This window comes from Indicator indicator, chromosome 1 (assembly GCF_027791375.1).
Source record: "Indicator indicator isolate 239-I01 chromosome 1, UM_Iind_1.1, whole genome shotgun sequence".
Taxonomy (NCBI): domain Eukaryota; kingdom Metazoa; phylum Chordata; class Aves; order Piciformes; family Indicatoridae; genus Indicator; species Indicator indicator.
In genome coordinates, this window is record NC_072010.1 from 1,454,508 (window position 1) to 1,469,563 (window position 15,056).

General features: G+C 46.0%; 1 protein-coding gene across 1 annotated transcript in view; it reads left to right on the forward strand.

The window, feature by feature from the left end:
• UVRAG (UV radiation resistance associated) overlaps positions 1–15,056 on the forward strand; it is a 161,870-nt gene that overhangs the window by 20,753 nt on the left and 126,061 nt on the right. The window contains exons 2-4 of the mRNA XM_054383915.1: positions 6,896–7,013; positions 9,747–9,781; positions 13,167–13,328. Of these exons, the coding sequence (XP_054239890.1) occupies positions 6,896–7,013; positions 9,747–9,781; positions 13,167–13,328 (315 nt within the window). The remainder of the gene's footprint in view (positions 1–6,895; positions 7,014–9,746; positions 9,782–13,166; positions 13,329–15,056) is intronic.

Consider the following 15,056-nt stretch of genomic DNA (forward strand, 5'->3'; position numbering starts at 1 on the left):
TCTCTGTGATGGAAAATTTCTTGATATTTTCCTAGAAAAGAGATAAAATTTGTTTCTAACGAGAAGTGACCATTTCCTAGAATGGTAGTGGTTGGAAGGGGCCTCCACAGATCCTGTAGTCCAACCCCCCTGCCAAAGCAAGATCACCTAGGGCAGGTCACACAGGAATGCATCCAGATGGGTCTTGAAAGTCTCCTGAGAAGGAGACTCCACAACCTCTCTGGGCAGCCTGTTCCAGTGCTCTGTCACCATCACAGTAATTTTTTTTTTCCTTATGTTGAGGAGGAACTTCCTAGGTCTTGGTTTGTATGCACTGCCTCTTGTCCTGTCACAGGACACCATTGAAAAGAGACTGGCAGCTTTTGCTTGACAGCCACCCTTCAGGCATTTATGAACATAAAGAAGATCTCCTCTCAGCCTTCTCTTCTCCAGACTAAACAGCCCCAGGTCTCTCAACCTTTCCTCATCAGACAGACTTTCCTGTCCCTTCATCATCCTTGTAGCCTTCCACTGGACAATCTCTTGAACATTAAAACAAAAAAAAAATGAAAACTCTTAATTATTTCACAGCTTCTTTGGTGTGAAGATTTGCTTTTGAGTTAGAAACGTACTGATACCATGTTGTGAGCTGCTTTTTGCTTGGCTGGTAGAAGTACCAGGCTGTACCAAGCTCTGCTTGTATGTGAAGCTGCTGGTTTCATTTCAGATGCTCAAAGCTTAGGGCTGGGACAACCACTAGATGAGTGACAGATGCTGTGAACCCCTCTGCCTTCCCAAAGGGAAGAGAAAGGGAATAAGGGAGAGAGGCTGATGGGTTGAGAAAGAAACTAAACCAGCTTTGATGGAAATAATAACAATAAATGAAATAGATACACATAGATAGAAACCAGTGATGAACCCAACCCTTGATGGCAGTGCTGTTGCCATCACCACTGATGCTGTGACAGGCATCATGGTAGTCCCAGACTGGATTCAGCATCAGAAGGGGACTGGATTCAGGAGCTGGATTCTGGAACTGAATACAGGAACACAGGGATCGGAATTGAAGGCATAATGGGCAGAATTCTCCATGGGCATTGAAGAAGAGGCTTGACCCTTGTGATCCCTCAGCTCGATCCTGAAGCTGACATCCATGTTATGGAATCCCTTGTTGGTCAGTTTAGGGTCACCTGTCCTGTCCGTTCCTCCTCACAGGTGCCACCTCTTACTTACTGCACCCTGAGGAGACACACAACATTTAGCAGTGGCCTAGGTCTTGCCATGTCTAAGCCAGTGTCTTCCTCCAACCTATCCCTTGGCAATAAGTATCCCCATCAGCCTTCTCACTGCTAGAAGCAGCCACTGGCTGTGCAGACCTGCCCTGAACTTCAGAAAGTGCCTTCAAGGAGCAGAGCCCAAGTTGGAGAGTCAAATCTTTCACATCGTGCCCTCTTCATCAGCACAGCTGCTCACACAGCCACCCTGTGAACCATCTAGAGGAACTGATCTGGTGAAACTAACCCAGCAAGAGCAGTGGTCAATTTTCATCCAGATCAGTTCCCCATCACGATTCACTGAGCAGCTGCACAAGTGCTTGTTTATGGTGGCACAGATGAGGAAGATAACGCTACGGGGTGAGTAAGAAGCAGTGCTGGCAGCAGGCTGGCTTAGCTGTGCCAGGGAGGGCTGAACTACCACACAGTGGGATTTTTGTTTTGCCTGTTGTAATAATTTGAGCAAAAAATGATGTGAAACATGCAGGAGGTAAAACTTAACAAAGGTTTGGCAATTCCTTTCTTGCCATGGAACAGCCACAAACCCTTGATGAAGGCTGGATGCCGAGTGGGCTGAGTAGTCCTGAAGGAACAGGGTTGAGGGTGTGGATTGATGAGAAGCTCACCATGAACCAACAGTGTGCTCATGCAGACCAGAAGGCAGCTGTGTCCTGGGCAGCATCAGCAGGAGTGTGGCCAGAAGGGCAAGAGAGGGGATTCTGCTCCTTTGCTCTGCTGAGATCCCACCTTCAATACTGCATCCAGCACAAGAAGGACACAGAACTGTTGGAGTGAGTCCAGAAGATGATCCAAGGGCTGAAGCACCTCTGCTGTCAGGATAGGCTGAGGGAGCTGGGGGTGTTCAGGCTGGAGAAAACTCCAGAGCTGCCTTTCAGTACCTGAAGGGATCCTCCAGGAAGGCTGCAGAGGGACTTTTCCTAAGGATGTCTAGAGACAGGACAAAGGCGGATGGTTTGAAGCTGAGCGAGGGTAGATTTAGATTGGATCTTAGGAAGTTCTGTTTATCAGTATGAAGGTGGTGAAGCTCTGGAACAGGCTGCCCAGGGAGATTGTGGATGCCTCCTCCCTGGGGATTTTCAAGGCCAGGTTGTATGATCAGCTGAATCTAGTTGAGAGGTGTCCCTGCCCATGGTGGGGAGGTTGGAGTAGATGATCTCTGAGGTCTCTTTCCACCTAGGCCATTCCATGATTCTATGAATTTTAGAGCCTGTTTGAATTGTCTTTTGGATATGTCTTTGTAGCAGATGGTCTCCTGTCTCAGCTAATTATCTTTGGCCAGGAGAGGTTAATTAGCTTGGAATGCTGCCTCTGCAGAGTTCAGAAGACATCTGAATAATGCAATATAATATCAGCAGCAATGTAGGTGGGCAGTCTGAAGGGTTTCATTTTGAGCCTCCAAGTCCCTCTGCTGTTGTGACCTGATACTCAAGAATTGAATGATAAAATTGGCCATGTAATTGGAAACTTGTTCCCCACCAGCTGGGATGAATGGACATGAAATGGGACAACAGGGAGGAGAAGAGTGGTGACTAAGTTTGAAATGGCATGTAGTGACAGGAGCTAGGGGTAATGGCTTCCAACTGGAAGCAGCTCAGTTGAGATTAGACAGTTGGAGGAAGCTCTTTACTCTGAGGGTGGTGAGGCACTGCAACAGGTTGCCCAGAGAAGTTGTGGAGGCTCCAACCCTGAAAATGTTCAAAGCTAGGCTGGATGGGGTGTTGAGTCAACCTGATCTAGTAAGATGTGTCCCTGTTTATGGTAGGGGGTTGGAACTAGATATCTTGAAGGTCCTATCCAACTGAAACCGTTTAAATGCACAGGCATTACCTGTTGCAGGGTGAGTCTTGAACTGTGTTGTGGTCACACAACCCCACATTTAATGCTCCTCGTCCAGCTGGTTTGGGATGAGATGTTGGTGATTTTTTGGGATATATTCCAGACTTTGAAGCATGCAGGAGAATCACAATCCATGAAGATAAGGACTCAGCTCTTCTCCCAGGTATAGGTATATGACAGATATATGTCCAGGTCTAGGTTATGACACCTACAGCTTTTTCCTGACCTCACTGCATCTAGTGAAGGACAAGAAATGTTTGGCTTCGTCCATGGGCTCCTTGATTGTAACATACCACTTAAACCAGTCATGCAGTTAGTTTGCAATCCTGAGAAGAGCCAAAGAAAGTCGCTCTCTTAGTTAGATACAACCTGGGCTGTTCTTTTTTGGGTTGAAAAGGAATTTAAAAAAAAAAAAATAGATGTATCAAAAATTAAGGGAGAAGTGGGCATGATAGGTGATCGATTTATATGCTGCTGAAGTTAATTAAAGGAGAGATCATGGCACATAAAACACCTCAATCATTTCTGTATGGAGTGCAGTGTTCTAAGCCATTTCTTAAGGAGTGTTGTGGCAGTTTAGGCTGGGTGCTTCCTCTTACTCTTGATGCCTCAAGAGAGGATCTGTCTGGCCTCAAATCAGCTACAAGGATGCTTAGGGGACTTGAGCATCTCCCCTGTGAAGAGAGACTGAAAGCCCTGGGGCTGTTTAGTGTGGAGGAGAGAAGGCTGAGAGGGGATCTGATCAATGTCTATCTGAGGGGTGGGTGTCAAGGGGAGGGGGCCAGGCTCTTTTGGGTGCTGCACAGCAATAAGGCAAGGAACAATGGATTCAAACTAGAACATAAAAGGTTTCAGCTCAATGTGAGGAGAAACTTCTTTGGTGTGAGGGTGACAGAGCCCTGGAACAGGCTGCCCAGGGAGGTTGTGGAGCCTCCTGTGGAGGCTTTCCAACCCCACCTGGATGCATTCCTGTGCAGACTACCCTAAGTGATCCTGCTGTGGCAAGGGGGTTGGACCTGATGAATCTCTTGAGGTCCCTTCCAACTTCTGATATACTGTGATGCTGTAACACTGTGAAGTTGATTGTAAAAATAACCACTTTAAGGTTAGAGCTGCAATAATGTGCAAGGTTTTTTTTTTTTTATAGTTTATTTTGGTTTTTTGGTGGTTTTTTTTTTTTTGGTGAAGTTGAATCTTCACTAAAGATCTTCCTCAAAGACATTCTTGATGCCCATTTCCAAGAAAATCAGACCATGTAGCTCTAAAGTTATGCAACTTAGAAGGTTTTGGGTTGAATTGGAATATGTTGCCCAGGGAGGTGGTGGAGTTGCTGTCCCTGGAGGTGTTGAAGAAACCTGTGGATGTGGCACTTCAGGATATGGTTTAATGGCTGTAGTGGTCTTAGGTTCATGGTTGGACTCAATGATCTTAGAGGTCTCTTCTTCTATGATTCTATGATGCTGTGATTTCCTATTGCATAGATATACTGGAGGTATCTGGGCATCCCATCTCAGGCTCTGTTTTCAGTCAAACTCACGGACAGAGTTTTCAGAAATGAATCCAGGTGATGGTTTTGAGTCTGACACATGAACAGAAATATAATATTCCTCTTTTAGTTTTCCTCTCTGGAAATAGAGTAGATCACTGAAATGATAGAAAGTGTCAGACTGTGATCCAAAGCACACATGAACTCTTATTCATAAATTCATAGAATGGCTTAAGCTGGAAGGGACCTTGAAAACCATCTAGTGCCAACCTCCCTGCCATGGGCAGGAACACCTTCCACTAGCCCAGGTAGCTCAGAGCCTCATCCAACCTGGCCTTGTACAGCTTCAGGGAGGGAGCATCTACAACCTCCCTGGGCAACCTGTTCCAGAGGGTCACCACCTTCACTGTAAAGAATTTCTTCCTAATCACCAGTCTAAATCTCCCTTCATCCAGCTTCAATCCATTGTCCCTTGTCCTGTCACTACAACCCCTTGGAAAAATTCCCTTGCAACCTTTCTTGTAGGTCCCTTTCATGTGCTGGAAGGCTGCTCTAAGTTTTCCCTGGAGTCTTCTCTTCTCCAGGCTGAACAGCTCCAACTCTTGCAACCTGTCCCCATAGGGGAGGTTCTCCTGCCCTCTGATCATCTTCTTGCCCTCCTGGACCTGCCCCAACAGTTCAGTGTCCTTCCTATGCTGGGGGCACCAGAACTGGATGCAGTACTCCAGGTGGGGGTCTCACAAGAGCAGAGTAGAGAAGGAGAATCATCTCTCTCGTCCTGCTGGTCACACTTGTTAAAAGCCTTTTAGGACAAGCTGCCACCAGACCAAGTTCTCTTCTGGTTTCAGAAGCATTTTAAATCCACTTTTGGTCAGTGCAAGAATGTTTCTTTTAGGGTGGCTCCAGATGTACAAATTAAGCTTTTGGGAAAAAGCAATGTGCTGTAAAATGAAGCCTGTGGTAAAAGGATGCACTACACCAGTTGTTTGAGGCTAGGAGGTGGTTTGTGGTGACCTAAAGAGGCTAAGGAGCCATTTGTCAACACCCTCACTGGTAGGTTGAGAGTGACACTGAAGGATTTGCTGAGAACTTTATTCATTTGAAGTGGCAGTTTGAGTGCTGAGTTCATTCTAGTCTGGGTTTGAAAGCTAAAATCAGAGCCACAGCTGAGCAGTGATTTGAGAGTGACTGAGCAAAATTGCTTTAGTGCCTCATCCCTGGAAGTGTTTTAAGAGCAGGCTGGATAAGGCTTTGAGCAAGCTGGTCTAGTGGAAGATGTCCCTGTTCATGGCAGGGCGTTGGAGCTAGAGGAGCTTTGGAATTAGGGGAGATTTAGATTGGATATTAGGAGCAATTTCTTTACTGCAAGAGTGGTCAGGGATTGGAACAGGCTGGCCAGAGAGCTGGTAGAGCCACCATCCTTCCAGGTGTTGAAGAAACCTGTGGACATGGCATTTGAGAACATGGTTTAACAGCCATAGTGGTGTTGGGTTGATGGTTGGACTCATCTTAGAAGTCTTTTCCAAGCAAACCAATTCTGGTAGTCTATGATCTTTAAAATCCCTCCCAACTCAAGCCATTCTACCATCACTCACACTACCTTTCTGCCTCAGGAAGCAAAGTGTTCAGGGGGATTTTTTTCTGACAACAACGCTTTGGAAATCATTCAAGTTCTTTAACTGGGCTGCATCAGGAGAAGTGTGGCCAGCAGGGCAAGGGAGGTGATTCTCCCCCTCTGCTCAGCTCTGCTGAGACCCCACCTGGAGTACTGCATCCAGTGCTGGAGCCTCTGTTCCAAGAGGGATCTGGACATGCTGGAAGGTGTCCAGAGAAGGGCCACCAGGATGAGCAGAGGGCTGGAGCTGCTCTGCTATGAGGACAGACTGAGAGAGTTGGGGCTGTTCAGTGTGGAGAAGAGAAGGCTCTGAGGTGACCTTCTTGTGGCCTTCCAGGATCTGAAGGGGGCTCCAAGAAAGCTGGGGAGGGACTTTTTAGGAGTGATAGGACTGGGGGTATTGGAATAAAGCTGGAAGTGGGGAGATTCAGACTGGATGTGAGGAAGAAGTTCTTCCCCATGAGAGTGGTGAGAGCCTGGAATGGGTTGTGCAGGGAGGTGGTTGAGGCTCCATCCCTGGAGGTGTTTGCAGCCAGGCTGGATGAGGCTCTGGCCAGCCTGCTGTAGTGTGAGGTGTCCCTGGCCATGGCAGGGGGGTTGGAACTGGCTGATCCTTGTGGTCCTTTCCAACCCTGTCTGATTCTATGTTTCTAACTGTTTCATTTTTTTTTTCCTTCCTTTCAGCGCCGGCTTCGTCACCTCCGGAACATCGCAGCACGGAACATTATCAATAGGAATGGTTATCGCCTCTTGGACACCTACTTCACTCTTCACTTGTGTGATAACACTAAGATCTACAAAGGTAGGCTTGAAATCAACTTTTTTCCACTAGTTTACTTGCCTTTTTTGCCTGTTATACTTCCTACCGGAAGGCTGCAGAGGGACTTTTCCTGAAGGGTGTCTAGCGAGAGGCCAAGGGGGAATGGTTTGAAGCTGAGGGAGAGCAGGGTTAGACTGGATCTTAGGAAGAAGTTCTTCAGTATGAGGGTGGTGGGACTGTGAAACAGGTTGCCCAGAGAGGTGGTGGCTGCCTCCTCCCTGGGGGTGTTGAAGGCCAGACTGGATGAGGCCCTGAGCAGCCAAGTGTAGTTTAGAGGCATCACTGCCCATGGTGGGGAGATTAGGATAGATAATCTCTGGGGTCCCTTCCAATCTGAGTCATTCTGTGATTAATCCTTGAATCATTACAACATTAATTCTTTGTCCCTTTTTTATTTACCTTGACCACTTGCTGCCATTATTTTCCTCACTCTATATTAACAGTGATAAAAAAAGCTTCATTAAAGCTTTTGGTATGAGCAGCACAAAACCCCCTAATTTGGTAGAATCTCTTTAATCAACCTATTTTTATTGTTACTTCCCTCTCTCCCCACCAATAATTTGAGAAACTGGGGAACTTCCAAGAGCTCAAAGACATTTCCAGCCTTTGGAGCCTTTGGGTGACTGTTGTGCTCTGTGTGTAGCAGTTATTTTACAGGGCATAAACCATTATTGTTGTTGTTGTTATTAATGTGTTTTTATTATTAATTATTCTTTTCTAAAAGTAGAATTTTCACATAGTGACATGAAGCATCTGTTCTGCTTTTGGTAATTGGAGTTGAATGTTGGATTTCATTTCTCTTTGGTGCTTTTCTTTCCACTTCATTGTGGAGAGATCACAGTATCACAGCATATCAGAGGTTGGTAAAGAAATATTTCCTAATATCCAATCTAAACCTCCCCTGGTGCAGCTTGAGGCCACTTGCTCTGTCCTGTTGCTTGGGAGGAGAAGACCACAGAATCATAGAATGGTAGGGGTTGGACCTCAAAAGATATCTATTCCAACTCCCCTGGATCACTTAAGTCACACAGGAATGCATCCAGGTGGGTTTGATTGACCCCCACCTCACTCCAACCTCCTTTCAGAGAGTTGTAAAGGTTGATAAGGTCTCTCCTGAGCCTTCTCTTCTCCAGTGATCAACCCCAGATCCCTCAGCCACTCCTCATAGGACTTGTGTTCTTGTGATTGTTAGTTGAACTTGAAGCTGATCACTCTTACTGCAGTACTTAGTGTATGGAATTGTTCTGCACTCCATCAAAGCTTCATGTGACAGGAGAAGGTTTTAAACTAAAAAAGGGAGATTTAGGCTAGACAGAAGGAAGAGATACACACAGGGTGGTGAAATACTGGCCAACGTTGCCAGAGATGTTGTAGATGCTTCATCCCTGGAAATATTTCAGGTCAGTTTGTTCAGGGCCTCTGGTTAACCTGCTCTAGTTGCAGATGTCCCTGCTAATGTCAGGGGGGTTGCACTAGCTGTCCTTTAAAAAAAGGTCCCTTCCAACCCAGGCCATTCTGTGATTCATCCCTGGACTCCAATAGCTGTGCACAGTCTGTAATCCACACTCCAGAGATGTCTACCCAAGGACTTTACCCTCTTATTGTGGCTGGAAGAGCCAAGGTCCCTGCACCAGCAGTTGATGATTTCCATTTAAATACAGGATTGTTGCCACCTCTATGAGCTAATTTGGCTGGTCACTTTCTGAACACTTGGAAGAGGTCACATTTGCTCTCCAGGAAAGCAGTGCAATTTGTCTCTGCTCCTGGACTGCATCAGAAGTAGCATGGTCAGCAGATCCAGAGAGGTGATTCTGCCTCTTTACTCTGGTGAGACCTCACCTGGAGTACTGCATCCAGCTCTGGAGCCCTCAACACAGGAAGGACATGGACCTGATGGAGCAGGTCCAGAGGATTGCCAGAGAAATGCTCAGGGGGTTGGAGCAGCTCTGCTCTGAGGCCAGGCTGAGGAAGCTGGGGGTGTTCAGCCTGGAGAAGAGAAGACTCTGGGGAGTCCTAACAGTGACCTTCCAGTACCTGCAAGAAGGATGGAGAGGGCCTGTTTGCAAAGGCCTGTGGTAACAGGACAAGGAGCAGTGGCCTCAGACTAGAAGAGAGGAGATTTAGATTGGGTATTAGGAACAAATTCTGCACCATGAGGGTGGTGGAACATTGGAACAGGTTGCTCAGGGAGGTGGTTGGGGCCCCATCCCTGGAGCTATTGAAGGTGAGGCTGGACAGGGCTGTGGGCAACCTGATGTAGTTGGGGATGTCCCTGCTGAGTGCAGGGGGTTGGACTGGATGAGCTTTGGAGGTCCCTTCCAACCCAGACCGTTCTATGATTGTACTCTTCTGAGAAGATGGCATGTGACAAGCAAGTCACTTTGCAAATGTCATCCCAAATATTGCAGTGTGCTGGAGCACTTTCTTCCACCAGAAAGCACAACTTGAGTAAATCTGGAGGATTATCTCTGCTATGAAAGATGAAATGCCAAATTTAAATAATGACTGCTAATAGTTAAGTGTGAATGAGTACTTTTGCCAGAAACATAGCAACATTTTAGTCTTGCTTATCAATCTGTTACTGATAAACTGCATCCATTTGTCTTTGAGTGTTCCTTAATTTAGCTTTTTTCTTTTTCTATTTCAAACAGTAAATTTTTTTATTGGTGTTTAAGCAAATCTAAACTTTTTTCCCCCTCCCTCATTTTTCTTTAGAATTTTATAAGAGTGAGGTGATCAAGAATTCTCTGGTAAGTTGTTTTAATATGGAAATACTTTTTTTTTTTTTTAAATCATGTTTGTTTTTTTTTTTTAGTGTATTGAGTTCTCTGCTGAACAGGTCACTGTTAAATGTTTATTTCCACTCTTCTGTCACGTTCCTCTCCACCTTTTCAAGCTCTTTTCACAAGGATTGGAGTAGGGAGTTAATGAATTGTACAAATGTATGCTTGTTTTAACAGCTGTGGTGCAGTGGTCTGTTGATACTGCTCCAGGTAGCATCAAAGACTCCAAGGGAAGGGAATTGGAGGGTCAGAGGACACAATGAAGATGATCAGAGGGCTGGAGCACCTCCCCTATGGGGACAGGTTGCAAGAGTTGGAGCTGTTCAGCCAGGAGAAGAGAAGACTCCAGGGAGAACTTAGAGCAGCCTTCCAGCACATGAAAGGGACCTACAAGAAAGGTTGCAAGGGAATTTTTCCAAGGGGTTGTAGTGACAGGACAAGGGACAATGGATTGAAGCTGGATGAAGGGAGATTTAGACTGGTGATTAGGAAGAAATTCTTTACAGTGAAGGTGGTGACACCCTGGAACAGGTTGCCCAGGGGAGGTTGTAGATGCTCCCTCCCTGGGGGTGTTCAAGGCCAGGTTGGATGAGGCCTTGAGCAGCCTGCCCTAGTGGAAGGTGTCCCCACCCATGGCATGGAGGTTAGAACTAAATGGTTTTCAAGGTCCCTTCCAACTTAAACCATTCTATGAATCCATGAATTTTCACATTAAAGCTCAGGGTCAGCTTTACAGTATGATTCCATTTGAAATTTGGAGACCACCAGACAGGCAAAGTCCAGGTAGTTGGATTTTTAGTTGGAAAAAATCTTCTAAGATCAAGTCTAGCCATCAACCTAACACCCCCATGGCCATCAAACCATGTCCCAAAGTGCCATGGCCACAGGTTTCTTCAACACCTGCAGGGATGGTGACTCCAACACTTCCCTGGGCAGCTTGTTCCAATGTCTGACCACTCTTGCAGGTATGAATTTTTTCCTAGTATCTGATTTAGACCTGCCCTAGTACAATTTCAGACCATTTCTTCTTATTCTATCACCTGATACTAGAGAAGAGAGACCAACCCTCACCTCACTGCAACCTCCTTTCAGGGAATTGTAGAGAACAGTGAGGTTTCCCCTCGTCCTCCTCTTCTCAAGGCTAAACAACCCCAGTTCCCTCAGCTGCTCCTCACCAGCCCTGTTCTCCAGGCCCTTTACCAACTTCACTACCCTTTTCTGGACGTGCTCCAGCCCCTCAGTATCCTTCTTGTAGTAAGGGATCCAAAACTGAACCCACTCTTCTAGATGCAGGCTCTCCAGCTCACCTTTTTGTCTAGGGCAACAGTAAGGAACATGTGCCTGCATCTACAAACGTGCCTGCTCTTTGAGGACCAAATAGCTTTAAGAATCTGAGGTTTGAAAACATCTCAGTTTCTACATTTTCCAGTTCAGACCAGTGAGGGGAGCAGAACTGAGCAGTTCATCACAGCTGGAACATGGTAGGTCTTGTGGGAGGAGGACGTTGCAGCTGTAGGGGAAGGGAGTCTAATAACTTGCTAAACAGGGTGGTAGGGGTTAGGAGGGACCTCTGAAGATCATCTAGTCCAAACAGATGATGAGCAGACCCTTAATATCTACACTAACAGGGTGCAGCTGCACCTTTTGTAGCACACTGAGCTTGGAAGTGCTTTGGAAAACTCCTGAACCGAGGCAGAGCTGTCTGCATCCTCAAGGCTCTTGTTTAAGAGACAGCTTCCTTGACGCTTGAGGATTTTGAGTCCTGCCTAGTCTAAATTGGGAAAAGGAATAACAGAAAGGGAATCTGACCAAAGGAAATAGGAGATGGAATGCCAAAGATCTAACTAAAAGATGTCTTGAGGAAATGCCATGCATAATCATTGGATATTTTTATGACCTGGTGTTCCTGTGTCTAAATAGCTACCAAATACCCCTCCTCCTTAGGGAAACTTGATGAATGCATTCCTCCTGTAATACTTACTGGGTAGCTCTGCCTTTTCCTTCTTTTCAGGGGTATCCTGTTCCAAATTGCCAGTTGAGAGATGCTTGGCCTGTTCCAAGCTGCTAGTTAGGGGTTGGGAGAGTCCTTCAGAGATCATTAGGTCCAACCCCCCTGCCAAAGCAGGGTCATCTAGGGCAGGTCACACAGGAACACATCCAGGTGGGTTTTGAATGCCTCCAGTGAAGGAGACTCCACAACCCCTCTGGGCAGCCTGTTCCAGGGCTCTGTCACCCTCACATTGAAGTTTCTCCTCTGTTGAGGTGGAACCTCCTGTGTTATATCCATTATTCCTTGTCCTGTTACTGAGTGGCACTGGAAAGAGCCTGGCCCCTTCCTCTTGACACCCACCCCTCAGATATTTATAGCCATTAAAAGATTCCCTCTCAGCCTTCTCTTCTCCAGACTAAACAGTCCTTTAGTCATCCTCATAGCTCTTCATTGGACTCTCTCCAGCAGATCCCTGTGTTTCTTGAATTGGAGAGCCCACAACTGGATACAGTATTCCAGGTGTGGTCTCACCAGGGCAGATTAGAATCTAGAAGGAAAGGCTTGGCCTTTCCTTGGCATGGTGAGTTCCTACTTCTTATTTTGTAGTAGCCACCATCTCTGTGTGCAGCAGAGGAGGGAGATAACTATAAAAAGCACTTTCTCATTTCTGCATTTGGACACCCTGTGACTTCTGGCTTGTAGAATTCCTGGAGTTGCTATCTGGCTCTTAGCAGTAGTAGTGTTGACTGAACCTGGTTTAGCTGCAGCTTGAGCCAATTAGAACAGTTTCCATAAATCTTTAATTTAAAGGTTATCAGAGGTGAGTGAAAGTTCTTGGACTGCTCCATGTTTGCAAATCTGAGTTGTGGTGGAAGAGGTCTTTGAAGCTTAACTTAAGCTTCTATAGAGCCTGAGATGCAAGTCTGATCTCTTGGAGTGAAGAGAAGCTCTTAGTGACAACATTTGAGGGTTGCCACCAGCAGCAGTTAAGGAGGAGAAGAATGTGAACAAACCTGCCAATAAATGATGCAAGCTTTAATTATTGGGGGAGTAGAGCTGTACCCTAGTTCTCAGTAGCTGAATTAGAACTTGGAAGAGAATTTCACTTCCACTTTCCAAGTTCCTGATTTGGCTGAACTGAACCAGTAAATTCTGAAGTCAATTCTTGAACATCTTGTAATGGCTGAGCCCACTCTGAGTTTCTGAAGTAAAAGCAGCAGAGCCTGTTGGCTTCAGCTCTGTGTTCATTGTTCTTAAGGTTTTTAAATCTCTGATATGGACTTTCCCAGTTCTTGAATTGTCAATTTTAAGGCTGCTGTCAAGTTGTTTGAGTTGCTTTAATCCTTCTTTGAATACCCACAGAATCCAACATGGAGGAGTCTGGACTTCGGACTGATGCCTGATCGTCTTGATACCTCTGTCTCTTGTTTTGTTGTGAGGATCTGGGGTGGCAAGAAGGAGCACTTTCAGCTTCTGATTGAATGGAAGGTCAATCTAGATGGGTTGAAGTACTTGGGTCAACAGGTAATGTGATAATAGTATTTTTTTTTCCCCCCCTCAGGTTTTTACTTAAGTAAATAAAAATGTGTGGACAAGATCACCACGAGCAAGCAATGCACCCAAGAAGGCCAATGGCCTCCAGAGGTGCATGAACGAGAGTGTGGCCAGCAGGTTGAGGGAGGTTCTCTTCCCCCTCTGCTGTGGTGAGGCCACATCTGGAGGAGAATCATAGAATGCATTGGGTTGGAAGGAACCTTTAAAGGTCATCTAGTCCAAACCCTCTGCAGTAAGCAGGGACATACCAACAAGATCAGGTTGATCAGAGCCCCATCAAGCCTGACCTTGAATATCTGTTGAGATCATCTCAATGCTGATCAACAGCTAAACTCTAGGGGCCAAGAGGATGGGGCCAGACTCTTTTCACTGGTGCCCTGTAACAGGACATGGAACAGGAAACTTGAACCCAGAAGGTTCCTCCTGAACATAAGGAAAAGCTTTGCTGTGAGGGAACTGGAGTCCTAGAACAGGCTGTCCAGAGAGGTTGTGGAGTCTCTGTCTCTGGAGAGATTCCAAATCCACTTGGCCGTTGTCATCCTGTGCAACCTGCTGTGGGTGTCCCTGCTTTTTAGCAGTGGGGTTGGAGTCTGTGATCTCCAGAGGTTCCTTCCAACCTTTTCCGTTCTGTGACCTTGTGATGGTTTAAAACTGTCTTTTTAATTTTTCTTTACAAAGTTCAAGCAGAGAAAGCTAAAGAATGTAAATAAGTCACTATTGGGTGTAAGAAAGCAAAATAATGTTTGTTCTAAACACTTTCATTGGATAGATAGAAATGTTGAAGAACCACTACTCAAAACAAAGTTGGGGCAGTCGGAGTCTGAGTTCTTGGCTTGCTTGCTGGGCTGCTGCTTCTTCTCTTCTGCCTGCAAATAGCTGATACAGACTTGCATGAACAAATATGCATTATGCTAAGAAAGGAAAGGGTGTTTAAAGGGCATAATTTAAAGTTTGATTGCAGAGATTAATTTTAGCTTACCTCAGAGCTTTCGATCTTGACTAGCTGAGTGTGTTAAGTACCATTGCTGGCTGAGCCTCTCACATGAGAACTTCCAGCACTCTGCTTTCAATTGCAATATGATTGTACTTGGATTTGAAATTAACATAGATCACAATGACTGTGCATATTACTGTTTTAATTCCTTCTCATGGTATTGAAGTACAGAATGGTTTGGTTTGGAAGAGACCTTAAAGGTCCATCTAGTTCCAACCCTGCTGCTAATGGAGATGAGTGACAAGTGGTGTCCCTCAAGGGGCTGTCTCAGGACCAGTGCTGTTCAATATCTTCATCAATGCCACAGACAGTGAGATTGAAGCACCCTCCACAAGTTTGCAGGTGATACCAAGCTGAGTGTTGTGGTAGATAAGTCTGAAGGATGGGAGAGCATCCAGAGGGATCTGGACAGGCTGGAGAGAGGGGCTAAGGAGAATCTCATGAGGTTCAATAAGGCAAAGTGCAAGGTCCCACACCTAGGTTGGGGCGACCCTCAATATTGATACAGGCTGGAGGATGATGAAGTTGAGAACAGCCCTGCAGAGAAGGACTTCGGGGTGCTGGTGGATGAGAAGATGGACATGAGTCAGCAGTGTGCACTTGCAGCCTAGAAAGCAAATTGCAACCTAGGCTGCATCAAAAGCAGTGTGACCAGAGATGGAGAGAGGGGATTCGGCCTCTCTGCTCTGGTGACACCTCACCTG